The 19,159-nt window shown below is 31.1% G+C and overlaps 1 protein-coding gene across 1 annotated transcript; it reads right to left on the reverse strand.

Annotated features, from left to right (window-relative positions):
* Nucleotides 1–13,557: 13,557 nt before the first annotated feature.
* LOC11418668 (probable receptor-like serine/threonine-protein kinase At5g57670) lies at nucleotides 13,558–17,335 on the reverse strand. The gene is made up of 10 exons (XM_003610145.4): nucleotides 17,056–17,335; nucleotides 16,825–16,943; nucleotides 16,313–16,434; nucleotides 16,108–16,229; nucleotides 15,711–16,010; nucleotides 15,360–15,620; nucleotides 14,890–15,047; nucleotides 14,562–14,777; nucleotides 14,151–14,300; nucleotides 13,558–13,941 (listed from the first exon to the last, which is right to left on the reverse strand). Exons 1-10 carry the CDS (start codon nucleotides 17,192–17,194, stop codon nucleotides 13,795–13,797), a joined length of 1,734 nt encoding a protein of 577 aa, XP_003610193.3. The 5' UTR covers nucleotides 17,195–17,335; the 3' UTR covers nucleotides 13,558–13,794.
* Nucleotides 17,336–19,159: the final 1,824 nt, after the last annotated feature.

A 19,159-nucleotide genomic window follows, 5' to 3' on the forward strand; every position in this document is an offset into this window, starting at 1 on the left:
CTTCCTCTCCTCCCTTCTATCATTTTATCTATTTTATATCCCCTCCGGTCATATTTATAAGAAATATTTAACTTTTTTTATTCATTGTATGAATAATGTATTTGGTCTATATTCTAGACAAAATACATTAGTTATACAATAAATCTAAAAAATTAACTTTTTCTTATAAATAGAACCGGAAGGAGTGCTATATTCCATCGATCACATATCTATTTTATCTAGATCCTTAAAAAAAAACCGATTTTATCTAAAAGATGCATCAATTATCTAAAGAATATGAAAGAGAAGAGGAAGGAGTCTATCATAGGAAATTTTGGAATAACTTTCTCATTCTTTAGGATACTTTTAAACTAGGAAAAGTAAATATCGTCAAGATATTGTTTAAACAACTAAAAATCATAACTTTTGTATAAAATGTACTTAGAAAATATCTTGAGGACTCATACTTGTAATTTCTAAAAAAAAAAATCTTACGGTAGATTTCTTAAACAAAAATTTATGAAGGTCCAAAACCAAAAATCTTCAAATTATAAGGACGAAATCCAAAAAAAATATTTCACATGAGATAAAACCGAAAATAAGTTATATTATAGAAAGGGTAAAACACTATTAACTCTTAAATTAGACAAGGAGCAAGTCCATGATCGTGTTCCCGTCATGAATTTTTTTCCCTTCTTCCCGTCATGAATTTTTTTAGACAATAAAGTAGAAATGTCATATCTGGTAATCTATTCACTCTAAGATTAGGTTAAGGAAGTTGAGTTGTCAATAAAAATAATGATTTTGTTATCATGTGTGTTAGTGACAAAAAAAAAAAAAAAGATTTTCAATTAAAAAATTATTTATTATAAAGTTAAATACTTTAATTTAAAATGTATTGAATATACAAATTTCAAAGTTTAAGATTATTAACTTATTATATTAAACCTTTAAAGAGTGTTGTCAGGATACTCGTTAACATTTTCTTAAAAATAATATAAAGTATTTTAAAAAATAATACACAATTAGCGAGTTCAATCAATTGAATTAGAAATCAGTCTATTCGTCCAATTTCTATTTCCTTTAAATTGTAGTCACTCAAACCTAATTAATTTTTTTTTTTGGTTACAAAACCTAATTGAAGTGAACAAGTTGAAATTAATTAATTGATTTATTTCATAAAGAAGGGGGCTAAGCTCAAACCAAGCTAAAAGCCTTTAGAAAACTCATTTCTATCGGAGTTAGTTCAACTAGTTTTTATGTTTTTTCTTTATCTATTAGTCATTATTCAACTGTCGATTTTCTTTCAAAAAATATCGTTGCACTAATTAAATCAATTCAAGTGTGAAGGTTTTACCATTATTATAAATCTTGTTTGGTATTGTTTTTGTTCTAAAGAGCATGTTGACAAAATTCGTAATTATTAAGTGTCTTTTTAAGAGAGAAATTATTAAGTATTAAGATGTGAAAAATTGCGTTTTTCAACTCAAATCTCAACATATCAAATATTCTACACTCTTTCATTTTTTATTTTTTAATATTGATAATTATGTCAATGTAGTGAATATAAAAAAGTTTATCTACTAAACTCATCAACAATGACTAATCCATATTTTTTTCCCTCGACAGAGGCACTACAAACACACCTAAGTAGCTCAATGTTAAGAAGTTCCAATGGTCTGGAGATGGAAACTATGTTTTTAGGTTTAAAAGAAGTTTTAACAATTTTCTCTTTTTGGCATGTCTCACCAAGAGAATCTTCATCGAAAAAAACCTAAGGTATTAAATATATGGATATGTTTGCATATATATAGCCCAACATCAACTTTTCATCTTCTATGAGTCTTCGAAGTCATACATGATACATCCAACAATCTCTCTTTCAAGTGTGAGACTATTCACTTCTTGAATCAAACTTTCACACCGCTATTGGGACTTAACCTAAAACCTTAAGGCATCATGTTTATGAGTCGTCTCATTGTTGTCGACATTCATTTTTCCAAGCATTATGGAACCTTAAATCACCTTACACTTGCCACAACAATCTCCCCCTCGAGTGTGAGTCATTTCATTCATTATGCTCTCCTCAAGTGAATTTTTTTTATCCACATATACTTGTACTATCGTCTGGGAACCCATGGTTAGGAAGATGTTCTATACAAGGAACCAGTCACCTTGGTCAACCTTTGACACTGATACGTTGTTGGGTCGTGATTGGAGCTTATTTGATCACCACATTGGACAGGAGTAACCACGCAAGTGAGTTGTCTTCACATCGTAACCTAAAACCTTGATGCACCGGGGTTAATTATGTGTCCTCTCACTTATATGTGGCTGAACATGCATTTTTCCAAGCAATGTGAAATTTCTAACTCATCTCATACTTGCCACAACAAAGAGCATCTACACTAGTGAATTTGAGCACCACATGTTCATCCAAATCTTAAGACATTAGATATATACATCTTATATTCTCTCTCATATGTTTCTCAACGTTTGCTTTCCAATTCATTGTGAGTTGAGACCAATAATCTGCCCAATGGGAGGGCTGCTAATGAACATCGCAACATAGCATAGGAAAGACCAACGTATATATGGCTTAAGTGCAACATGGATGTGGATTTCCAACAGGAAGATAGGTCCACTTCTTTTGGATGTTGCGCTCATGATTCTGATGGTTGATTCATGACGGCACATGACACACACACACACACAATGGAGACATGGCCATATGTCGTTGCTTGAAGGCGAGGCTTCCGCTCTTCTTGAAGCAACCAAGTTCACTCGTACCAAAGAATGTGAGTGTGTGATTTTTGAATAAGATTCTCAAATGGTGGTGGCATCTCTAAAAGACAAGCATCATGGAGCTTTTGATTTTTTTATTGTTTCTTATATTATTTATGAGTTAGCTTTACATTTCAACTTCGAGGTAAAAATTATTAGACGATAAACGAACATGACTACTCATACTTTGCACGGGCGGCATGTTCTTGGGTTAGTCACCATATTTTTTTTTTAGATTTAGCCTACTTGTATTGAATATTTGTTTATTAATGATATCAGTTACGTCTGTTTCGTTAAAAAAATTACGCGAGTTTTTTAAAGTAATATTATCCCTACATGTATATATTAATGAATATATTTTCAATGAAATAATAAAAATAATTAGAGTTAAATATATTTTTAGTCCATATAAAATTATATAAATAAGTTAAATCATTTAAAAAATATTATTCACATTTAGTCTATTCTTTCCTTAAATTTGGTCTAAAAAATAATCAATGAATTGATCTAAACAGTAAGATATTTAAACTTCTTAATCAAGTGATCAAAGCTCGATACACAACTTGTGTATCAAAAAGATCGGTGAAGATTTGATAAAATATTTGTAGACTCTAAAAAATAGTGAATTTTATAGTAACTAAAATATATTTAACCTAAATAATTACACCTTTCATAAATCTAAAGACAAAACTGATTTTTATAGCAACATTTGAGCCATGGAAGATGCAAATGTTTGTTGATAGACAAGTTACAATTGTGTCTCATTCAATTATAAGCATCAAAACAACCAAACTGTCTAAATATGATCTGATTGAAGAAAACAGAAACACTGATATGGATAGCATTGCTGCATTGGTGTTGTTTATGCGACGCAACACGGAAACGCGAAAAAGATGTCGATTGTTTTGTATCACGCGCTGTCTTAATCAAATGGGCTACAATGTGGGCCCAAGCCCATACTCACTTCACGTGTCCAACCATCTCATGGTGGGCTCGGGTTGTTGTCGTGTAGCACTGCTGTCTCGTGGTTGTGTGGTCCCATTCCAGACCCAGTTATGTCCAATCCATTATCAGTCTATTACCCCCACTTTGGAAGGAGCCCACCAAAGTTAAGGTATGAATGAATAGTCAACACAACACTTCAATCTCAAGGCCATTCACCACTAATACAGTAGTAATAATAATACATAAAATAAAACAAAAGAAACACTCAGAATGGATTGGATCGACTTAAGTTTTGAGCAATGATATATGTACATCCATTTCATGACAACTTTAGTGATAATTTTGTTTTTCTCTCTTCTTATTAGTCAAAAACAATGAAGAGAGAGAATAAGAACATCATGTGAATATGAGAGAGAAAGTTGTACAAAAATTGTTACAAAATAGTTGTACAAATATCATTTCTCTTAAGTTTTACATAAACAGGTCATAAATAAGCCTAATTTGTTTAAAAATTGCAAAGACCAAGTTTGATCTATTATCTAGCATACAATTGTTTTTAGCCTTTGTTTCTTGAGTTGATTGATGATTGGTTGAGAAGCAATGATATAGCCTTTTAGAGAGATCGACAAAACTTTTCTCTACTAGCTTAAAGATATATTTTATATTAACGAACTAAGATTAATGAAATTAAATTCTACTTTGATATCAAACATGAACTTTTAGATAATCTAACTTTATGTGATATATATTTTAAATTCTATTTATTGTTTTGAGCTTTTATGTTATATTTACAAAGTTTTTGCACCCGTTAGTGGTGAGTAATATCCGGAAAGAATATCAACCCATGACCACTTGAGGTTCAACTTTTTTACTATTTGGATCAATTTGTTGTTAATAATTTAAATCCTTTTGACAGTTATAATTTTAAATATGTCAAAATTGATGCATGCTAGTATAAGTGTGTGTTTGGTTTAATTTTGCATAGAATTGATTCTGATAGAATTGATTATGACATAATTGATTTTAAAAGAATTGATTTATGTTTGGATACAATAATGCAAAATTGATTAAACAAACTGAATGTTGTTTGGATAGTTTTTAACAAAATTGTTTTTGAATGTATAATTACTAAAATAGACATAACTAAATTCAAGTAAATGTGCATAGTTGAATGTATATGTAGATCAATACTAAATGTAGATATATTATTTAATTTAAATAAATAAATTTTCTATATATTAATTTAAAACATAATAAATATGATCATTAAACTAATTTTTTTTACAAAATATTTGTTCATATATTTTTTGATAAGATATATTTAAGTTAAATAATACTAGAGTTAGTTGCCAAAAATGATACAATATAGCGTAAAAGAAAGGTAAAAGAAGAAAAACAAATTTGAATGGGGACACCGTAAAGGAAAATCCAAAATTTGGTAACTCATGACCATAAACATTTTTCAGGGGCTAATTAGGTTCGTTAAGTTTTCTGATTAAATTTGGTTCATCAAATTAATTACAAAGCAAAAAGAAGGAGGATTGATAAAGGGTAATAAAGGAAAATAATAGGTTGTAATAATCAAAATATAAAATTTAATGTAGAATTGATTATAGGAAAGCCAAAAGTTAGGAATTGTAGCTTTAAGGATAATTGCTTTTGGAGGATAGAATCAATTCTAAAAAGCCAAATCAAACGGCGTTAAAAACTCAATTTCCACTTTTGAAGTTTGTAGAAGTGCTTCTTGTTGCTCAAAAGCCAAAACAAACACACCCTAAGCAAATTATTATCTTAAAAAATGTAGTGTCATAAGTGATTTTATTCTCTCTCAGAAAGATTCTTACTTTTTTGTTTATTTGTGACATTGTGGTTGACCAATGCTACATGATTGACACCCCAATATCACCCAAGTGCTACCCTATAAATTCAACTTTTAAAATAGTCTTACATAAACACAAGCATTTAAACACAAAATTTAGACACACATATAAATAAAAAAATAAATAAAAAATAGTCACATCAATTAATATCATTTTGTTTTTTTAATACCAGGTGTATCTAACATGTAATATGTATTACTGTGTCTAACCATGTATTTCTCTCAACTTTTGGGCTAATAGTCTTCTTATACACAAGTCTTGGTATTGTCTATTTAAAACAAAAATATTATCTAGGCGGTGGTATTTAGGGTGGGTAGAAGGAATTCTTTCCCACCATGGGAAAGTAAATATTGACCATTAGATAAAATAGAGAACATGGTTTTATCATAGACACTCAACATCAAATCTTTTCCTCTTCTTCTTCGTCTCCTTCAAACCATTGTTGGTGACAAAAAAAATAGATTTTTCAAAAACCATTCTCTAAATTTTAAGGGCAAAATTTCAAAATTAAAATGATGAACCTAAATCATTATACAAAAAATTTCCTTCGGCATGAGTTTCTCTCCACAGTCAAAAAAAAAAACATAAATAAAAAAAAAAACATAACATCATAGAAGAAATTTCAATTAGAATTTAAGAAAAGTGGCTTTGTTAATGGTGACTGTGCTTCTCTTTAACCCTTGAACGCAATTCTCTTGAGATTTTGAGTCCTATGTTAGTTTCATGATTTTTCTGGATCATGAAATTTCAATTAGAACTTCCATTCTGCTACCATAATAGGCCATCAAAGACCATACAGCAAAAAGAAGACCATTACTTCCTATGCTTAAGCCTTTAGCTAAGCCTTGTTTCAATCCCAATTTCACTCATCCTTCCAAAGCATTAGAGAAAGCAGCTATGGTTTTGCTTTCTCCTGCAAAGGAATAAACAGTTCTAATTGAAGAAATTGCTTGTTCTGCTATTATACCGGCTTTATTGTACTCTTCTCTCATTTTTTGAAAGATGTTGTCAAGCAAGCATAAGATTTAGTGGTGATTGGTGACTGTGAAGACCACGAGTAGGAGAGGAAGAAAGAGAGTTGAGACAGTTGGAGGTGAGTGTGAAAAAAGATTTGGTGTTGAGTGTCTATGATAAAACCATGTTCTCTACTTTATTTAATGGTCAATATTTACTTTTTTATGGTGGGAAAGAATTCCTTCTACCCACCCTAAATGCCACCTATCTGGGCCTATCCAGACTATGCCAAAGGCAACCTTTTCAACATATTTGCCATGGTAAAAAATATTAAACAGTTTTCAACACATGACGCCCTGACACTTTAAAATTGAAACATATCCGTACTGGATAATGATATCATATGGCTATGTACCTTAGAAATATAAAAATATATTTACAATTTAAAAAATATTTTACTATAAGATGCTTTGTGAATACACACAGATATGTATCTTAGAAACGATGAAATATATGAAAATGAAAAAGTGAGATAAGATTGATAGATAGAGTTGTCTTTCAATAAATCGAATCGATTTTTTTTTTTTTTGAGACCAAAAAACAGTACATATTTGTGAGGATGGTACTGTATCCATGTTCAGATTTTTGTGTTAATAAATACACATGTTTAGATTTGGGAACTGGGGAGTGGGACTGGACAAATTTAGTGAAAGAGAACACGTTAGGGGTTGGTCTCCTCCTCTTGGTATAAATGATTACTCTCAATTTAGAATGGTCATTCTTCCATATCCCACAACTGAATGATAAATTGGAAAATAAGTTGTTGTAAGAAAATAGCAAGTCAAGTTTGAGGGGCATGGATTGCAGAAATTGTTTGTTTATAGAAGTATTTGGATCTATCTGTGTCCATCCTTTTCAACCTTACAATAAGGTAGCCTACTTTGTTTCATAAACCTACCATGTGGCTGGTGGTCCTTTTCTTTGTTTTATGCATGCTTGCAATTATTTTATTTTAAGTTTGTTATTTTTCTGTCAAATTTTTTTTTATTAATTTTTTCTTTGAGGAAAAAATATTCTATTACATTGATAGAAAATGATGCAGTTTGTCTAACAGAACTTATTCTTTTGTCTAGTACCCTAATAGTTATACATTATATGTGGAGAAATGGGTAATATGGGTTCGAACCCCAACTCTTGAATATTTAGAGAATATTAAAAAAATGGAGATTTGAGGTGGCGCTAATTATTACTTTAGATGAATTGTAACCATATCTCTTAAAATTACAAAGTCTAACTCTTACCGTTCAATTAATATTTTAGACTAGAGAACATATTTATAAAAAAAAAATTACTTTTGAAATATTGAAGCTCTTTCTTTTTTGACAAAAAAATATTGACGCTCTTAAAATTACAAAATCATACTCTTACCATTCGGTTGGTATGTTAGACTAGAGAATGTATTTATAAAAAAATTATACTTTTAAAACATTGAAGCTATACAGAGTGTGAAAGAACAAAAGTTTATAATAACGTGCCATTTCTATTCGTGAGGGGTGTGAATATTAGATATCAAATTACTTTCACAAATTTGTTGTCTAATTTAAAGCGTCATTTATAGGTTCGAGAGACTAATTATTTTGTGAACTTCTTTTCCACCCTACATGTTTCTCGTGTATCCTTTAAAATACTTATTTTATTTCAGTTCAGATTTTATAATTCGTAACATATTTGAGATGTTTTGGATTGTGAGATATAAGAAATGTATATATCTCCCATTCGATCATCTCATGGGACAATTCACCTTTCTTTTAAAAAAAAAAACTCATTTTAAATTATATAATTCAAAGCATGTTTTGCCGCTTTCAGATTATTTACTCTGAAATACACCTATTTATATGTTGTCCAAAATTAGGCATCACCTCACCGCATTTCTCACCTTCCAATCCAAACCCCTCCCAAAAACACCATCATATGTCGAAACATGATTCATATTGTCACAATCCAAGCATCAGTAGACTCCATTCACACAATTTTTGTCTAAGCAAAGATAATGTGACTCAAACCTTCCTCATTCAATTTTTAAACATTTTCGTTTCAATCATATCACCAAACTTATACTGATACCGCTCAAATTATGTAATCTGAAAATTTAGAAAACCTTGCATTTACATAAACATACCGGTTTTATGATTATCGTTTGCACTGTTTCAGATATGGATGCTCTTATTCATCTCTCCTTTGATTCTACACCTTACATTACATCTCCAGTTGTGGATCCTCCTATAATATTAAGCCTTACCCTGCATACACTTATACTTGTACCTCTATTTATACCTGCCACATCAATATGACACATCGCCTAAAACCACTGCCAGGAAGACTTTCAACACAAGGAATCGATCGAGCCCATTGTCGGATCTCGACTCTAATACCACTATTAGGTCACGAGGGAATCCCAAAAAATCATCCACATTGGGCTCAGAGCAACAACGCAAGTGAGTTAGACACCACACTTCAACCTAAAACCTTAATGCATTGGATTTATGGGTCTTGTCACTTATAAAATATTCAACTTTTAATTGTCTAAACAATGTAAAACTTCTAATTTAAACTTACTACACAACAATTTGGTTGTTATATGCAAAATTTATAGTTGGTGGATTATTTGGAGGTGTCATTGTAACTTGTAATGTAAGGCCTTTTTCTATGTGGAAGTAAAGACCTTTTATTCTACCAAAAGATAATGTAAGGAGTGTTACTTATCCCACCCTACTGTCTTCTTACGCGCCCTGCAAAATTTTAAAAATACCCTTGTTAGTGCTTTCCGGATTTTAAAATCCAGACAAAATCGACATGACAAGGGCCTGCTCTTTTCTTCAATATGACGCCTTTTCTCTTCCAATTTCTCCCCCATCTTCTTCCTCAAATCAAATACCCCTGTTTATCATTCTCCAACAAAGGCTTTGTAAGATCTTCCAAACTGTTGCTACTCTTTAGTGTTGCTGTACCAGTGGAACTTACTGGTGGTACTAAAGAATCTGATGGTTTACTAGTTGGTGCTTGAGTAGATTCAAGCTGGACCATAACTTGAGGTGCTTGCACTAGCTTCCGACACAGCTTTTGCTCCACTAGAAGATTGATTATTGATATTAATCGAAGTGGAAGTCTCATTCCTATTTTCTTGGTTAATCCATATGAAGGAATTTGTTGATTTCAATTTTCAATGTATGGATTAGGATTACATAATCCGGATGTTTTTACACATTCCGGATTATATAATCCGAAATATGTAAATCACCCCGTTGAAAGTCAACAAATAGGGTGAAAAATGATGATTCCGGATTACATAATCTGGAATGCGTTAAAACAATTCGGATTTTATAATCAGGAATGTGATTATATGGAGGACTTCTCTAGTATGACCAATATTTTTTTTTTCTTTTCCAAAAACAAGCTTTGAATTGCATAAAATATGGTTGAGAATATTTTGTTGGGAAGAATAAATCATTGAAACCTGGTGTTGGAGTACTTATTTCTCTACATAACAATGCTCAAAGTATGAAGCTGACATATCCAGAACTCTTGTGATGAATGAGAAAAGTAAAGTTCAATACCCACTTCAAAGCATTAGAATCATGAGTCATGAATTGTAAAGATTTCAAATTCCAAATTAACTTGCCTCATCAAAAGCTTAAAAAATATCAATGCTTGGTTGGTGAATTGTGCACACAACCGTTCTCCATGTGTCTACTGTGTTTCTCACAGTTCGCATCACAATAGCAGCGGCTCTAGCATCAAGGCCTAATGTTGGTTCATCCATGAAGATGATTGAAGGATTAGCAACCAATTCCACAATAATAGAAAACTTAAAATATTTTTTTTTTGGAAAAACACCATTCCGGATTATATAATCCGGATTGCTCCGAGGATAATTTTGGAAAAAAATAGAGGCGCAAGGAAAGACATAGGGTGGGAAAAGGAACACTCTAATGTAAGGCCTTCTTAAAAACTTGTCTTCGTATTGAAGGGCGGGGTTTTATTGATTCTCAAATTTTAATAAGAGATAGACTAAATACGTCTAGGATTTTTTAAGTTTAACGTTTGTATCAGATTAGTCATTTATTTTTTTATTTTTAAGTTGGTCATTTATGTCATCATAAATGAACAAGTTAGTCCTTTATTTTATTTTATTTTAACAAATTCATCTCGTTTTGCATCTAACTTTGTAAAAAAATGCATACGTAGCCATTTAACACTAAGGCTGTGTTTAGATCCAGAGAAAGATAAAGGAAAGATTGAGGAAGGAAAGAAAGTCTGTGGAAAGATTGTCTTTCCGTAGTTTGGAAGCACTTCAAAAAGTAGAGGAAAGAAAGTTTGAGGTGGGATCCACGCTCAAAACCTTTCCTCCCTAATTTGGACAGAAACATTGAGGAAACACTATTTTTTGGGAAAATGTCAAAAATACCCTTGTTGTATTATTAATATTACTATGTTGAACCAAACAATGGTCTTATAAGCTATGCTTTTGAATCATGCTCCAATTTTTTTCTCTTGACATGATGTCTTGAACAAAAAGGACATTAACAAAAAATTTAATAAATGTTATGTAAATTAAAAAGTATTAATAAAATATATTTAAATGTGTAGATAGATAATTAATTTAAAATAAACAAATTTAGCTAAAACTTTATAAGGTTATAATTGTCATTTTACAAATATACATATCTTTCTTTCCTCTCACAATCTATTCAATGTCTTTTATACCAAACAACTAAACAAATCATCTCACTTTCTTCTATCTTTCTTTCCATCTACTATCCATCCTTACTCTTTCTTTCCTTAAACTTTCTTCTCCAAACCAAACATAGCCTAAGGTGGAAGGTCCAACAAGTGTTTATGGTGCCATGAACAACTAGCCGTGAAATTGAACCTACCAACTTTGCAATAAACGTCAACATAAGTATTTTTTAACTAAGTTCGATGAAAATAGGGTAATAGTGCATTATTTTATGACTTAAAGGATGAATACACACTTTTCTAAGATAATTGATCAATTTAAAACTAAAAAAACTTAAAGGATTAATCTAGTTCAAACTCTAAACATAAAAGATCTCAAGATGGATTTGACCTTACATGCAGTTTTGAACTCCTAAGTTCTATAATTGTTTGATACCGGCCTCAAAAGTTTCAATTACTCGATTTTGACCTGCTATAATTATTTGATTTTACTCGATTTTATCCCAAATTTCCCCCGTTACGATTTGCCAGTCACCATTGAAATTTTAACATGAAACACTAACGTTGCATATTAAAATAAATAAGTTGTTTTTAAAACGAAAAAAGGCCACCACTTACCCTCTTACTTCTTGGGCAGTTGAAAATTCCTCTTCCCCATCTAGGTAAAAACTCATTAAAACGCATTTCTTCTTTCAACAAGTCACATCATACTATTTTATGTTTTTTAAATCAATTTTTACATTTTCAAGTTGCCAATTTGAATCAAACACTCGTGAATGAAATGTCCACGTTAGCGTTTATCAATCAAAATGCTTACAAACTAACCAATGCAAAATGAGATAAACTTGGGGTCTAATGTCGAGCAATTAAAACTTGAAGGTCAAAATCAAAACAATTGTGATTATTTGTCCGACGCAAACTTATTTTGAGGACCAAAAACTACATCTAAAAGTTTTTATTTTTTTACGTGAAGATCTATTTGAACACAAGAATTTATCATAACAATATTTCCCTGAAATCATCATACAAATTCTTATTTTCTAGACCCCCCCGCCTCTGTAAAGTAAAAGAAAATACTATCAATATTTGTTCTTGTTCAATCTAGACAAACTAGACTAAAGTGTACAAAACGAACCCCACAAGATACATAATAAAATAGAGTCATATCTTAGGGGATATATTTAGTGAGAAAAGTTCTCATAAGACCAATTGATCTTAATTCTTTACTATGCAGTTAAACACAGATGGTTAATTTTGTTTTTGTTTGAATATAATGTTAACCAACCAATATGATTTTATCTTTTGTTATAATAGTTTTATATACATAAGCACTTATATGATAATTACTTATACAAAAAACGCTTAATTAAGCTATTAATCCAAACAGGTAGTAACATTGGAAGTGGAGAGTACAAGGCTTTCTCACTGTAACCATGCAATGAAGTTGACTACTTTCCATTTTGAGAGTAATTGAAAATCAGATAAAGGCCATTTTCAATGCAGTAGCCTAATAAAGATGCAGTATTAGTTTGACAAACATGTCCAATAATACCCAACTCCATAAGGAACTCATTTAGTCTTTTTCCTTGTTTGGATCTTTGTTGTCTTAGGCTAACCTCTTCACAACAATGGTTTCTCCATTACAAAGATCACCATTGTATAATTCTGAGTAACCTCCCCTCCTCTTCCAACCAAATTATATTGTTTTAAAAAAAACCAATAAATATTGTTTTCAAAAAAACCAATAAATAAATAAATGGTCATGCTAACTTGTAGACTCCCTTAGGGCACAAGTTAAGGATCTAAATAAAGAATTGCAAGGCATAAGTTTTGTATTGTAAAAGTACCAAGTATTTAAACTTTTAAGACATTGAATGCACAATTTTCAAAATTATGTTTATATATTTGGCTTATTAACTCGTGCCTTCAGGGCAAAAGTTGGCATTTCCCGTAAATAAATACTACGAAACATCAATTCAATGTTTTCTACGACCTTGAAAAATAACACTGATCATAAACCTTGGTGACAGTGATTTGCAGCATTGGAAATATTTTCACAGCTGAAGCACTATAGCAAAGGTTGATGCTTTTATTCAGAATGGTGAACCTGAATGAGAACTGTGATTATCTTAACTTGGAATTTCTCTTAATCTTAGAACTGTGATTACCTGAATGCTTGGATATGAATTAAATTACTTATTACTCGATATAAATTAGCACACTTGCTAAAATTGTATCAATTTTTAATCATAGCATTTCTTGTGTTGCAATTGTGTTGTTTTAATATATCATCTTCTGGCCTTTTTTCATATAAAAAAGAAAATAATCTTAACCATCCATCCATTGTGAAGATTAATTGTTCTCATGCTTTCATATTCTAACATTCTCATATGTTATTAAGTTACAAAAATAATCAGCCAACTTCTAATCTTCAACTTCATTACAACATACTCCTCTCTGAAACCTCAAATATTGTATATGCCAACAAACTTTGAAACTAATCTACTTTTCATCCTCACAAATAATCCTCTAGAGATATGTCTGAGGGGACATCATACCCAAAAATCATAGAGTAATCATCCAATTCATCAGAAGTGAACTTTGGGATTCTCCAACTCTTTCCAACTTCATAGTCTTGTCCATTGGTTAGCAGCTCTAACACCTGTGTATAATCAAAATGAAGAAAACACATGAAAATTTTAGTGAAGTGTGATCTTGTTAAGACACAAATAAACCTTAAGGTCTGTTTGGTGTTTGAAAAAATGTTTTCTATTTTTATTTCGATAATTAAAATGAAAATAGAAAACGTTTTCTCAAACCAAACAGAACCACTAAACATGAAAACATATCGGTTGTTATTTGTTAGTTCACCTCGGTCATTGCGGGACGCCAAATGGCAGTTTGTCTAACACAATATGAAGCTGTTAGGACTACCCTATACAGTTGCTCTACATCATATCTACCTTCCATTCTTGGATCTGCCAGCTCAGCAATATTCCCTGATTCCATCAGAGGCTTAGCCTGTATGACGTTACCAACACTTTACTATTATTATTATTATTATTATTAATAATTAAAATGTCTTTGTTAACAAATTTATGGAGACATGTTTTAGAAGATCATCATTTGATTTGATAACTCCTGAATTTTGTTAATCAGAAACATTTATGAATTATGACATTAAGTAGCTATCAACTATTAACCACTTGCACGACACAGACACCCGACACTGAAGTTTAGATGCTACATTGATATCATGGATGAAATGAAAGGCATATTTACCCATAGGAGAATGTTTTGCTTTGATGAATCAACAGGTCTTCTTCCAGTTACAATCTCAAGAAGAAGAACACCAAATGCAAATATATCAGTTTTCTCATCCACAATACCATGCATAAAGACCTCTGGTGCTAAATATCCAAATGTTCCCTCAACAGGGATTACAGCATGGTGAGTCCATTTGTTAGGAAGCCACTTTGCTAGTCCAAAATCAGTAATCTAATATATGCAACAAAAAGTAATAATTTAAAACTATTAGTTGTGTGAATTGAATTTGGTATAAAATCAATCAATGTTATTAGAACATTGCTTGCTGTTCTATAGTATCTACCTGTGGTTCATAATCAGGACCAAGAAGAACATTGGAGGCTTTAATGTCACGATGAATTATTCTGTGTTTGCAACATTTATGAAGATAATGGAGTCCCCTTGCAACTCCAATAGCTATTTTGTATCTTATTGGCCAGTCAAGTGAATTTCCTGCTTTACCTGATATATATATTCATTTTAGCACATTTAAATCTCACATGACACAAAAAACACTAATTCTTGATCGGATTGATTTGAGATTATCTAATGACATAAATACATGTGAGGCTATTTAAACGAGTTTATGGAAACAACATATCATATGTCCATAAGTTGTTTTCAGCTTATTTACATAAGCTCTCCAAGATAGCTTATGAAAACAGTTTATACATAAAAACTTATATGATATGTGCTTATACTAAGCGCTTAATTAAGCTATTTATCCAGAAACAGGTAAAAACATTGAGAGTTGAGGGTACAAGGCTTACTTACCATAACCATGCAATGCAGTTGACAAGTTTCCATTTTGAGAGTAATTGAAAATCAGATAAAGCCCATTTTCAAAGCAGTAGCCCAATAAAGATGCAGTATTAGGATGACAAACATGTCCAATAATACCCAACTCCATAAGGAATTCTTTTTCCTTGTTTGGATCTTTGTTGTCTTTGGCTAATCTCTTCACAGCAATGGTTTCTCCATTACAAAGATCACCTTTGTATACTTCTGAGTACCCTCCTCTTCCAACTAAATTATCTATTTTCAAAGAAACAAAAAATGAATGAGTATATTAGAAACCTCAATTCAATGTTTCATATGACATTAAAAATAACATTAATAATATACCTTGGTGAAAGTCATTAGTAGCATTTGATATATTTTCATAGCTGAAGCAATTCAACAAGGGTTGATGTTTTTCAATTTTGGACATGTTGAAGGTTTTTATTCTGAATGGTGAACCAAGAAACGATATTATGAACCTGAATGATAATTGTGATTTTCTCTTAATCTTAGGACCAGATGAAGGTGTATATGTCAAGCTTGATGCTCTAGTGCTAAATGTGTCATCTTCTGTGCTGTTGGATTGTCCCTCTAGTAGTCCATCTAGAAGTACTGTTCTAGGTGAACTGTTCTGTTGATTCATTTCTGAGATAAAAAAAAAGGAAAATATCAAGGTACATTATTTTTCAGTAATTTGATTTGTATTTTGTTAATTAACATTACTTTAGAAAAACTGAATTACCTTGAAAATCTGTTGAATTGATATTCTGTTCTGTTTTTGTGTTCCTTCCAACTGAGACAATTGTGCAGCCTTCATGCACATGCTCAAAGCAATAATTGGTAATTCCTTTAGAGGTGCCAATTCTATAAACAATGATAAAGGGGGTTGTCAAATGCTTAGATCTTTATAAATGATTTGAATAAATGTTACACTGATGAGTTCTTACTTAATTGTTTTGTTTCTTGTTCCGCCAAGAAGAAGAAGAAAATCAGCAGAAATTGACTTGGCTTCCTCCACTAAACCACCACCTACTGTGGAACTCAATGCCACTTTTGCCTCCAAATTAACCTGATAATGATGTTTTCATCAGCATTCTTCGACTCTAATAGCAAACCATATTAAAGTCTAACCATTATATGACAGACAGGGTCAACTATATTTTTTATTCCCTCTAAAATACTCTTCATCTTAGTACTTACTAAAATTTGGTCCACTCCATGTCTCTAGAATCCATCCCTATCGAATGTCGTTTTTTGCAGACTAATCAGAAGGAATGCAAATCACGTAAACTTTTTTAAATTATGTAGTATTTAACTAAATTTGTAAAAAGTTTACGTGGCAAATGTGTTGCATTCCCCCTATCCAATAACAAAACATTATTTTTTCCCCAATTTTATTGATGATGGAGACACATATATACTTGTATGATTTGATTCACGTGTGTTTGAAATTAATTACCTGTTTGGACCAACAAGTCTGTGCAAATTCTCCAAGCACAGATATAACATATGCTTTTGCTTGCCTAAGTTGTGATTGTCTTCTTCTCACTGATACACGTTTCTTCATATTCTCTGCTACTGAAAATTGAACAAATTTTCAGGCTATTAAAAGAACACTAATAATTCACAGTATGAAAAAACGGTTGAATAAATTGTACATGTTAAAATAAAAAAAAAAACAGTGACTAACCAAGAACATGCACAGCAACAATGGTATCATTTGGATTAGCTAAAACTCTTATTGCCCATGCCCATGATAGAAGTTCCTTGCTATCATTTGGGTCCAAAGAGAGTCCAATTAGTATTGTAGAAGAGGAAGGAAGTTCCATTTTCAAATGCAAAAGTGCAGAGAAAATGGAATTGGAATTATTTGGTATGTTGTTGATTCTGGCTCAGCTAGCATATAAGAATAAGTAGTGTATATATGTAAAGAAGAGTATGATTAAATTTCAGTTAGGGTGTGAGGCCAACCATATAGTTGAATTTCATTATACTTGTTTGATTGAGAAGCATAAATAGCCTTTATTGTTAATAATAATAATATAATATAGTGGCAAAATAGGAAATTAAATAGCCTATCTGTGGTGGTGACAATTAAGTATTGTAGTTGGGTGCTTTGGGGTATAAGCAAAGGTGGTGGGCATGTATATCATTTTATCTTGTCTTGTTATATAAGCCAAAAATGAACCTCCTTTTTACAAAATTTTGTGCCTTTATTATTTTTAGTTTTTTTTTTTTTACTTCCAGTTGGTAGGAAAGCTTGTTGGACTATTTGCAATTCTTGAAAAAAATAGTTACATTCATCACTTTATCATCAATGAAACTTTGAGAGGACACTAACTGTTTTCTCTTTTTCTGATGGATGATAAAGTGGAAAATATTTCTGTCTCTAAATCAAACCTTGCAAGGTTGCCACATAGCCTTCATTATTTTTGACATACACAACAGCATTAGAGGTTTTATTTTGTGCAAGGGGACTGTGAAGGCGTTATGTAGAAATAATATTATTGTCCAATTTTAAAGTTTATCTTTTAACATTTTATTTATTTTCTCTTGACTGCGTGTTTCTTAGCTTCTACAAAGAGGTTTAAGTGTCACAAACAATATTTTAAAACTAAGTTATTTGATTCATTGAGTCTCTCTGATATATAGTTTACAAATTACAAGTGATATTTACAGACAAATGTGTTTGAGCCTAAATCCTATTAGCCATGATCATGACATATAAAGATCGTGTCCTAATTGCTATTATTCGGCTAACCTTACACAAACTTGTGTGAAAATGTGACCGTTATTTTGTATAGTATTGGTCTTTATGTGTCTTGTTCTATTACTCATTTCAAGCATATTCTCTCTCTCTCTCTTTGATAACGCTTCCTAGATTCTAGCTGTGTTTGTTATTCGAAGGCTTGAAAACAAGAAGTAGATTCTTTAGATTAAATTATCCACTTACATTGAGCCCCTCTCCATATAAGAATGATTCGACTAAACAATCTTCGACTTTTCTAATATCAATTGATTATACACTCGGCTATAGAAATTAACTTACCCTAAATTTTGCTTCATGTCGTTCCCGGCTTACAATTTAGAATATTTTTTAGTGTAAACAAATGTCCAACTGATTGTAGCACGATGAGCCGAAAATCCATTACATGTTACTTTTAGGGCTCATAAAATTGGCTTTTACTATTGTATTGGTGAAGTAAACTTGAAAGAAAATTCTCACGAACTAAATGGCTTCCAAATGTAGCATTTAAATATTTTAAAAATGTTTATTAAAGAAATCAATACTCTGTTTGTTCCTTGATATTGAAGGACTATGTCAATTTAATCCTAGCTTATATAAAAATTAATCATTCACATTATAAATATAATTTCAAAATGATCTACGAAATTATAAAATGTTTTTTTTTGAGGGGCAAAATTATAAAATGTTAATCAAATTAGTAGAGACTATAATGACATTAAATTGGTAATATCGGAAATGAATACAAAACTAAGTTAATCAAGTTCAAACGAAGAAGTAAAATGATTAATATTTGGCAATTTCAAAATATTAAAATGTGGTTAGCCCTCCGTCCTAATTTATAAGTAAAAAACATTAATTCACACTTATTAAGAAAACTAACACTTAGTGATTTGAGGTATAATTTTTTGTGTTCTCCTTGGAATGAGTTTCATAGAAAGATGTAAAAATAATTCTCATTGGTTAAAAATTATGGAGAAAATAAAAAGGAGAACAAATTGAATGCAATTTGCATTTAATTTTACATTGGAAAAGATGATTTGTTTGA

This window comes from Medicago truncatula, chromosome 4 (assembly GCF_003473485.1).
Source record: "Medicago truncatula cultivar Jemalong A17 chromosome 4, MtrunA17r5.0-ANR, whole genome shotgun sequence".
NCBI lineage: Eukaryota > Viridiplantae > Streptophyta > Magnoliopsida > Fabales > Fabaceae > Medicago > Medicago truncatula.